The sequence below is a fragment of the Sinocyclocheilus anshuiensis genome, unplaced genomic scaffold (genome assembly GCF_001515605.1).
Source record: "Sinocyclocheilus anshuiensis isolate Anshui unplaced genomic scaffold, SAMN03320099.WGS_v1.1 scaffold1146, whole genome shotgun sequence".
NCBI classification, from domain to species: Eukaryota; Metazoa; Chordata; class Actinopteri; order Cypriniformes; family Cyprinidae; genus Sinocyclocheilus; species Sinocyclocheilus anshuiensis.
This window is the reverse complement of record NW_015539920.1, coordinates 409,292-420,140: the sequence shown is the minus strand read 5'-3', so window position 1 is coordinate 420,140 and position 10,849 is coordinate 409,292. Positions and strand designations below refer to the sequence as shown.

The 10,849-nt window shown below is 35.4% G+C and overlaps 1 protein-coding gene across 2 annotated transcripts in view; it reads left to right on the top strand.

The window, feature by feature from the left end:
* Window positions 1-10,849, top strand: part of LOC107686510 (stromal interaction molecule 1-like) — a 45,431-nt gene that overhangs the window by 25,308 nt on the left and 9,274 nt on the right. For both annotated transcript variants that reach the window (XM_016483548.1, XM_016483549.1), the window contains exon 7: window positions 5,586-5,763. In XM_016483548.1, coding sequence (XP_016339034.1) covers window positions 5,586-5,763 — 178 coding nt within the window. The remainder of the gene's footprint in view (window positions 1-5,585; window positions 5,764-10,849) is intronic.

Here is a 10,849-nt window from a genome sequence, read left to right as displayed (position 1 = left end):
AACTCACTTACACTATTAAGCGGCTGTGTTATGAACATGCAAAACTGTATCGCACGCGTGCTACAGTGGTAAATTTATTCATCGCACAGACCAGTTTTTTCGTAGCACGTGCGACATATATGTCGCACTGTACAGCCCTGCAGTCATGTAAGACAGTAATTATACAGAAATACTTTGACAGACTTTCCGCAGGCGTTTCAGAACGATCGAAACAACATATAGATGCTGTGAATGAAATCGGTTAGTCAATTTATCCCGTCTCATAGATAATCCAAAATGCGCATACAAATATGTGGATGGAAACATAGCTAGTGTGAGTAGCTACACTGTTCAAAAGTTTGACATTGGTAAGTATTTTTTTAATGTTTATAAAAGAAGTCTCAACAAGCCTGCATTTATTTGAAGAACAGTAATATTGTGAAAAATTATTACTATTTCAAATAATGAAATATATTTAAAAATTTAATTTATTCCTGTAGTGAATTTTCAGCATCATTACTCCAGTTTTCAGTATCACATGATTCTTCAGAAATCATTCTAATATGCTGATTTGTTGCTCAAGAAACAATCCTTTTTATTCCCAGTGTTGAAAACAGTTGTGCTGCTTAATATTTTTGTGGAAAAATGTGTTACATTTTCTTCAGGATTCTTTGGTAATTAGAAAGCTGAAAAGAACAGCATTTATTTTAAATATATTTTTAGAATGTCTGAACTGTTGGTCAATTTAATGCTCAATAACACTGTTGATTTCTTTTCTAACCCCAAACTTTTGAACAGTAGTGCATTATAGAGACCTAAAACAGGCTAACAGTAGCACTTTTAAGGTGGTCCTAGACCAAAAAGTCCAGAACCCATTGTCATATTCTGCCATATTGATCAATGCAATTTTCTTCCATTAATTTTTCTACGATGGTCCATTTTTCCTCTTTAAATGTTCTCTGAGACCAGTTAGCCAGCATATACAGGTCTTGTGAGGCTCGTAGTCATCTGCTGTAGGCCAATGGGGAAGGCTTGAGGGGTTGGATTGGGAGGGTGTAGACGATCACTCTGTATTCTGAGCACACGTCTTTGGCGCACTGAAACGGATGCAGCCCATCGTGTCTAACCTTCCAGAATGCTGGTGTACTGGTTCAACAGGTTTACAGGTATTTATAAAAGAGAGACCGTATTTGATCCATTCCCTTTCTTTTGTTTAATCAATGCCCTATGTGTTTACAAAAAAGCTTGTTCCCAGGAGCACATTCTTACACAGTCTGTTACATTCCTGGGAGTGTTATCTAAAGAATCTGCCTTGACCTGGAAACAGGATCAGTCTGTGCCATGCGCTATGCACTCTTTCTGTTTGCTGACCATCCATCAGCTCGGATTGCACGTCACAGATTAGACAGTAACCCTGCGATGTGATTTGATTTACGCCACACCCCAGAATACACCGGGGCTGACATAACCATGCGCTACACATACCTTTTGTTATGAGCAAGAACAAAGTTGTTTTAGTGCTAGAATGAGTTTTGACATTTTATTAATGCTTAGAATGCTGTTCCAAATCTGGCCAAAGCACTTGTTTTTATTAGCCACATGGCATGTCTTCCCTTCTGTTACTGCCATTTGTTTATAAATATTTATTTTGAATTTATAGCTCCATAACAGCGAATTGGTCCAAAAAAGCTGGGTGTATATATATATACAGTGGGTACGGAAAGTATTCAGACCCCAAATGGCTGCAATATAACAAAGAGTGAAACATTTAAGGGGGTCTGAATACTTTCCGTACCCACTGTATATATATGTATATATATCTTTTTTTTTTTTTATTTATTTGTTATTTTTTTTATATAAAAGAGCTAACTTGTGCTTTTAAAATTAAAGTTTGTTGTACTATGTAGACATACTCTACAACAACACTCACAGTGCGAAGCTATTAAATTCAGGGAAAAAAATGAAATTATCTGCAATAACTACAGATGCATGATATATTGTGTCTTTATTGGTTGATATTAGTTTTTAAATTTAAATAGTTTTTTTTAAATTTTACATTTAGATTAATGTAACACTCAAAATTAAAACACTGATATTTGCTGCAATATAACAAAGAGTGAAACATTTAAGGGGGTCTGAATACTTTCCGTACCCACTGTATATATATGTATATATATCTTTTTTTTTTTTTATTTATTTGTTATTTTTTTTATATAAAAGAGCTAACTTGTGCTTTTAAAATTAAAGTTTGTTGTACTATGTAGACATACTCTACAACAACACTCACAGTGCGAAGCTATTAAATTCAGGGAAAAAAATGAAATTATCTGCAATAACTACAGATGCATGATATATTGTGTCTTTATTGGTTGATATTAGTTTTTAAATTTAAATAGTTTTTTTTTAAATTTTACATTTAGATTAATGTAACACTCAAAATTAATCTTTAAAACACTGATATTTTTTAATTGCAAATGTTTTTTTTTTCGTACTGTGCATTATAATATTCTTAAATTTATTCAAAAACATTTTTTTTTTTATTAAATAGACAACATTTTATACATTTTAATATTGGCCATTTTTCAGCCACACTATGAAAATAAGAATTTCAATATCAATATGCCCAGCAATAATGACAGAAATAGAGTTAGCAAGAAATGTGCATTTGGTTATTTTGAGTGCTCATGTTTCTTTTACACAAATATTTTAATTGTTGGATTATATACACTATCGTTTAATGTTGGGGTCAGTTTTTTTATGAAAGAAATTAATACTTTTATTCAGCAAGGATGCCTTAATTTAACTGAAAGTGACAATGAAGATTATATAAAGGTTTATAAGGTTAAATAATATTTATTTGAAGTAAATGCTATTCTTTTGAACTTTTGAAATAATCTTAAAAACATGTATCATTGTTTCCAAAAATATTACGCAGCACAACTGATTTCAACATTAATAACATTGAAATCAGTATATTAGAATGATTTCTGAAAGATCATATGACACTGAAGACTGAAGTAATAACTACTAAAAATTCAGCTTTGCCATAACAGAAATAAATTACATTTTAAAATATATTAAAATAGAAAACCATTCATTTAAATTATAATTATTTCACAGTGTTACTGAACGAAAGAGATTTCTTTCAGAAACATTAAATAAATCGTACCCAGCCCCAAACCTTTGAACAGTTCTGTATATTTTTAACAGATTGATGTCAATTGACCATTGCAGCACATCTAACCTTTTTTTTTTTTTCATTGTCTCGCCAATTTTATTAATTTAAGACTTTTGTCTCTATTAGATCGAGGATGGAAAATTGCCAAGTTTTTGTTGTACTAACCTTAACTAGAAAACCAAAATGCTACAAAAGTCTGCAATCCTCGCCCCTTCAGATCCAGCAACCTTAATTTTTTAAGCATTTGCATTTGACATTCCCGACTGTGGTTCCATTTAGAAAAATATCTGCTGGCAGCCATCATCAAGACCATCCTCTCAGAGGTCTGAACAGGGAGTCACAGACAGAGGGTCTGTATGTGGCAGATCTCATTGTGGAAGTTGACCCTGAAGAGGTCCGACTCCAGGAAACCAGGGAGATGGTGCAGCCTGCATTTGACGGCTCAGCACCACCCTACTGATCTCCAGGCACCGATTCCAGCTGCCCTGGTACCTCGGGACAATACCGCCATCAGAAACACAACTCCTATACCCCTCGTTTTTTGTTAATTCGCTGACACAGTTGACAGGTTTTAAAAGCCTACGCCTCAACGTTTAACAACAGCATTTGTATATTTTGTCTCCAGAGAGTGTCCCATCACAGCCTTCTGCTTGTGAGATTAGTTTTTAATGTTAGAGCCATGGTGCTGCAGCTGTTAGTGCAGATGTTCCAGATTCATTGAGCTGTGGTTCTCATGTGGGTCATGCAGGTTTAAGTTTGGCCTTCCTTTGCATTTCCTCTTACTGTACACTACTGGTCTTTTTTTTTTTTTTATGTTTTTGAAAGTCTCTTATGCTTACCAAAAACTGCATTTTTTTTTTAAGCAGGAATACAGTAAAAACAGTAATATTGAATATGTTTTAATAAAATGTAATTTATTCCTGTGATACAAAACTGAATTTTCAGCATTATTACTCCAGTCTTCAGTGTCACATGAGCCTTCAGAAATCATTCTAATATGCCGATTTGCTGCTCAGTTATTATCAGCTATTATCAGAATAGAAAGTTCAGAAGAACAGCGTTGATTTAAAATGGCAGTCTTTTATAACCTTATGCTGTCAGTTTTGAAGAACTTTGTCATTTTTGGATGAATTTAATGCAGCCTTGCTAAATAAAAGTATTCCCTTTTTTTAATCTTAACTTTTGAATGGTAGTGTATCAAGGTTTCAACAACAATATTAAGCAGCACAAATGTATTCAACATTGACAATAAGAAATGTTTCTTGAGCAGCAAATCAGCATATTAGAATGATTTCTGAAGGATCATGTGACACTGAAGACTGGAGTAATGATGCTGAAAATTCAGCTTTGCATTACAGAAATAAATTACATTTCAAAATATATTAAAATAGAAAGCAGTTATTTTAAATTGTAATAATATTTCACAATATTACTGATTTTACTGTGTTTTTGATTAAATATATGCAGCCTTGGTGAGTCTTCTTGCAAAAACAGTAAAAGTCCTTTGGCCAGTAGTTTATATCCTTATAATCAAAGGCAAAAGCTCTGCAAATAGTATTTTAGTATGTTAGGTTTTGGTAATTAAAGCGATCAAGCTGATGCAGACCAACTATTTTTCGTGCTAGACAACCGGTCGTGCTCCCTAGAGGATGAGGAGTTGAGAAGAGAGTGTTATTGAGTCATCCAGGGTCAGGACTGTGTGCTGTCCCTGGGGCTGTTGTTAGGTTAACTGTCTTGCCCAATGGCACAGCAGTGGTAAGTATTGCAGGACTGTAACTTCAGAAGCCCATGTATCCCTACAGTAAATGTAAATGAACGCTTTAACCTTTACGAGATGAAAGCACTGCAGCTACACTGTGTGCCAGCACAATATTTGCAAGAAAATTGCATTAAACAGCTTTTGTGGGAAGCATCTGAACAGCTTGCAGAGAAAGCCAATGTTTTGCGTGTATCAATTTGCAAACTGAATTTAGATTTTGTTCAGAATGCAGATTGACTTCTACTACTACAACCTACACCTACACCTCAGCTTTGCACTCTTAAACAGGTCATGGGATCGGTTCCAAAACCTTTTGAGCTGCCTACATATGCAGCATATTAAAGCATCATAGACACACTCCTGATGTGAAAGCTATTGTCTTTTTTTGTTTTTTTTTGTCTATTTGTCTTTATTTCATTCAGTACTGAGACGCATCAGTTCAAAAATTGTTCAATCTAAGCACAAGGACTGGGATTGGGAACCCCTGTACTAGAGTAAAGACTAATGTAAAGAAAAGTCATTTTACTGGAAGTGTCTTATTAGAAATGTTGCATATTATGAGTTCATTTGTGTCCTTAAGCACAGCACTTAACCCCAGGTTACTCCCTGTCCCTGGGGTTGCTAAATGACTACTTGTTTAAAGTATGTGCTGGTTTCTGTCTCTCGCAGTGAACAGACATAACCATCTGAAGGACTTCATGCTGGTGGTGTCAATAGTCATCGGAATGGGAGGCTGCTGGTTCGCTTACATCCAGAACCGGCACTCTAAAGACCACATGAAGAAGATGATGAAAGACTTGGAGAGCCTCCACCGGTCAGAGCAGAGCCTTCACGACCTACAGCAGAAGTGAGAACCTGTTCTGCTCTGTCTCTATTTTTAGATTCTTGAACGAGTGTGAGAAACTGTAGTGACTCTTGAAGCACTTGGCACTGGTGTAAGGCTTTGTTTTTTGGCATTAGACACATTGCATGTCTCCATGCAATGTGTCTAATGCCATATTAACCACAGTTTTAAGTTGCATGAAGTTGGATTGTTTTTGACAAGCTTTTGAAAACTTGCAGAGCTTGCTTTGATATTCAAAAAGACCAGGTTATGAAATAACCTTGACCTCAGGGTGAGCCTTGTACTCCTGTTTATATTGAATGAAACTACTGAAATATGACTTACGCACAGGAGCTCATTAAATGTTTTTTAGTGAGCCTGGGCTTCCCTTCTGAGGGAACAGGATATGGAGCCGCATGGGAATAAACTGCTGTAGAGAACATCTGTTGTAAGAGAAAGAGGAATGGCTAGAAAATTAATATCTATCTATCTATCTATCTATCTATCTATCTATCTATCTATCTGTCTATCTGTCTGTCTGTCTGTCTGTCTGTCTGTCTATCGATCGTTCTATCGTTCTATCTATCTATCGTTCTATCTATCGTTCTATCTGTCTGTCGTTCTATCTATAGTTCTATCTATCTACCGTTCTATCTATCTATCGTTCTATCTATCGTTCTATCTGTCTGTCGTTCTATCTATAGTTCTATCTATCTACCGTTCTATCTATCTATCGTTATATCTATCGTTATATCATTCTATCTATCGTTATATCATTCTATCTATCGTTCTATAATAACTTTTTTCTTATAACAAAAATAACTGAACATTTAAATGCAATGAAGCAATACAGAAAAAATTAATAAAGTTAAAAGTTTTAAATTTATAATCAAATAAATTTAAGATTATTATTATTATTATTATTATTTCTGCAGTTTAGCACCATCTGTTGTCAGAGAGTGAAAGTGCGCTTTCATCCAGAGCATCTCTCACGTTCCGCCATGTGAATTATTCACGGTATTTAGAAGTGCCCACGATAACAATATTGTGCATATTCATTACCGTGATATATCGCATTACAGAATACCGGCACAAGTCTATTCTATCTATCGTTCTCTGTCTCGTTCAATCTATCATTCAATCTATCGTTATATCTATCGGTATATCTATCTATCTATCGTTGTATCGTTCAATCTATTGTTGTATCGTTCAATCTATCATTCTGTCTTATCGTTCCTATCTGTCATTCTATCTATCGTTCTATTGTTCTATATATCGTTCTATGTATCGTCCCTATCTGTCATTCTGTCTGTCATTCTATCGTTTTTTCATTCTATCCTTCTAGCTAGTGTTCTTTCTGTCATTCTATGTATCTTAATTTGAAAGATTCAAAGTTCTGTCTTCATGCTATGAGGATTTCATGATTTTATGTGGTATGACAAATGAAAACTGCATATTTGATAAAATAGTACCTTGTGGTACTTGTAATGTCACATTCAACTAAACTTGTTAACCTCGTTACCGTTTTTGAAGGCATTATTACAACATACATACAAATATTTAATTTATCTTAATATGGCATTATGCAATTTATTATTATTCACTTTCTTTGTCTGAAAGACTGTTTACAACTGTGCAAAATGTATGTTCTCAAACTAGACAAGGCACCTGTTTCAGAGAATGACCCATAGCTCACTGAGAATATTTACCAGCAAGTGTTCAATACGTCAGTGGCGTTTGCAAACCATTACACATATGCTGAAAATCTTAAGGAATGTGAGAATGCAGATAACGCTCTGATCCCGCAATACCAACCATCATCCGCTAGCTTCCTGTAGAAGTCCTCATGCAGACTCATAGTCTGTCACCTTTTGAGAGAAAGGCACAGGAGCGTGAGTGTCCGGAAGAGTTCCTGTATCCCTTTAACATGTGAATGAAGTGTGAGTGCGTGTGTGAAGGGGACGGGGCAGTGGAAACTATGCAGAGTGTGTTTGTTACAGTGGAGGACGTCCAGCATGTTTTGTTCTGACACAACCGGCCAAGTCACCGGGTCACGTCTCCAGGGATTGGTGGGTGAGAGGCCTACAGTGCTTCGGTCGCCCAAGAGGGAGGTGATTAACCCCGGATACTTCAAATCATCTCAGCTTAAACTCAAGGATAAAAATAAAATAAATGACTCGGACAGTTATGCCATACATGAACGCAGGTCCTTGTGGGCTGTCCTTTCCTAAAAGTACATTTAATTTGATGTAGGCTTGTTTTAGGAACATTTCGAGATGAAACAAAATGTCATTTTGCCCTTAAAACAAGCTGCAGTGGCCGTTTGTATGTAAGCATTTTTTTCTTCATTTGAGACATATTGTGAAGGCTTATCAAAGCCGTGGCAGTTGAGTCAGTCTTTCCAGCAGTTTTCTGTGTAGGTGTGTTGATGCATTTCACACCAGAGAAACCTCTTCTCGAAAGCTTCCAAATTACCACACGCGCGATCTCTGTCCATTCACTCTGAGTCAGAATTGAGGCGTAATGTAAACTGCCCATTCTGCATGGCAATTTACAATACAGTTTGATTAGAAGTAGAATTATACATGTGCGGTAGGGTGTTTTGGGTGCGTGGCATTGCTATCCAGTCGTTTTAGTGTGCCACTATGAGGTTGCTAGGTCATTCTGGGTTGTTGCAGTTGTATTGGTAGGATGTTTAGATGATTACATTACCAGTCAAAGTCTAAAGAGTTCACAAGTTTAAAATTATACACATTCTGTTTTCACATTTTCATATTATTACTCATTTGAGAGCAGGACATATTATTTATACTGCTACTACTACTACTACTATTTTATGTAATAAATTATACATGCATACACTTCCAGTAAAACATTTTTTTTTTATGTTCCTGAAAGAAGTCACCAAGGCTGCATTTATGGTAAAACAGCAATATTGTGAAATTATTACCATTTAAAAGAATGGTTTGATCAAATAATTACAGCCTTGGTGAGCATTATAGACTTCAAAAACATTTACAAAATCTTAATTATTTCAAATTTGTGTTTATTTTTATTTAACTTTTTTTTTTTAGTCAGACAAGTAGTATATATAATTTTATAAATAAATACATTTATTTCATGAGTTTTTTTTTCTTTTACTTCAGCTTTCACAAACTTCTCTATTTAAAATATTTCTAAAAGCCATTGTAAAGATCTCAATTGAGAAGTACTTAATTGAAAAGCTGTATTCACTTCTGTCTTTACTATAACTGGCACTCTGGGACAAACTGCTTTGAAAAATGTATTACTTGCCATTAGGGTTTTTTTTTTTTTTTTATATTGAGAATTGTCATTTTAGCTTCTTCTCATTGTATTTGAGACAAGCTCACATGACTCTCATTCTTAGAGACCATCCTCATTCTCCCCCACAACTCTCACATGCTTGTTTGACCCTCATAAAATCAGACGAGAGAGAATGTTCTTCACATGCGTGCAACAGTGAACCATATTAATCTAAGCTTGCAGGTGCACTTTTTTTTTTTAGTCAGACAAGTAGTATATATAATTTTATAAATAAATACATTTATTTCATGAGTTTTTTTTTTCTTTTACTTCAGCTTTCACAAACTTCTCTATTTAAAATATTTCTAAAAACCATTGTAAAGATCTCAATTGAGAAGTACTTAATTGAAAAGCTGTATTCACTTCTGTCTTTACTATAACTGGCACTCTGGGACAAACTGCTTTGAAAAATGTATTTCTTGCCATTAGGGTTTTTTTTTTTTTTTTATATTGAGAATTGTCATTTTAGCTTCTTCTCATTGTATTTGAGACAAGCTCACATGACTCTCATTCTTAGAGACCATCCTCATTCTCCCCCACAACTCTCACATGCTTGTTTGACCCTCATAAAATCAGACGTGAGAGAATGTTCTTCACATGCGTGCAACAGTGAACCATATTAATCTAAGCTTGCAGGTGCACGTTTGTGGGAGAGGAATAAAATAAGACTTAATCATTGCATGCATAGTCTAGTGTATTGTTTGTAGTGTCTTTTGTTTTCATATCTGTACTTTCACCAAAACAAAAGAATGTTTTGTTTGAATGTGAGAGTAAAACAAACAATCGTCATTCGAGTTCGAGCAAAGATGGCAGGTCAGACGAAATGTTTGAATATGGAAAAACTGGGAATTGAAAGATTAGAAAACGATTAAAACTTTAGCTCCCTGATTACATAAAATAGTAATTCATTCATAAAGAGTTTAAGATTGTAAATGAGAAGACTTGTCTTACTAGATATTTGTTGTTGGCTTGTAACACAGAGGTATGATTACTTGATTTGGAGGATGGTGAATGGTGAATGGCAGAGGTCAGGATTGAGTGCTGTAGATTTTCAGTCTTGGCTTGAAGTTCAGATCACCTTACAGTAGTCCTTCACTCAATGACCACTTCTCCCCCCCATCCACCTGTTTCTCTTTCCATCAGGCCTCTGAAGCCTTCGGTCTGCCATCTTCTGGATATCAGTGACACTGCATGAGCCATACAGCAACCGTATCCATTCAGTCCAATTCCAAAATCCCATGAATTTTCTCCATAGAGAAACTGATTTTTAATATTGACATAAAACTTTCAAAACAGACCTGACAGGAGTTCAAACAGGTGATGTATACTGTTGCAAAAGCTCGAGTCAATCTGATTTAAGCTTAATTTGGAAAGTTTAACTCCGTGTGAAGAATTATGCTACTAAGAATCCTGGAGCGATGATATCGTGTCTTTGGAGGCAGTCCAGTGTCCCCTAAACTTTTGTTATTGGAAATGCTTCAAGCGAAGCCCCCAGACAGATAAAACCTTTTCCTTTAAGGGAAGATTGATCTGAGGTCTTATATAGATGCGACTGAGTAAATCAGGGGCTCCGCTGTTCCTCTCTCTGTCGCCAGTTAATCCTGTCATAGCTCAGGGAAGCCTAGAGTTTTCAGTGTTGTTTCCGCTCCTCTTTCCTACTCGATATGACATCATCATCTTGTTTTTCTTCTTTTCTTTATAAGGCTGCACCCTAGTTTTGCAACCAGAGTTTCCTGTGAGTGTAGTTTTTGGCTGAAGGTGCTGGAGTTGTATGTATGTGTGTGTG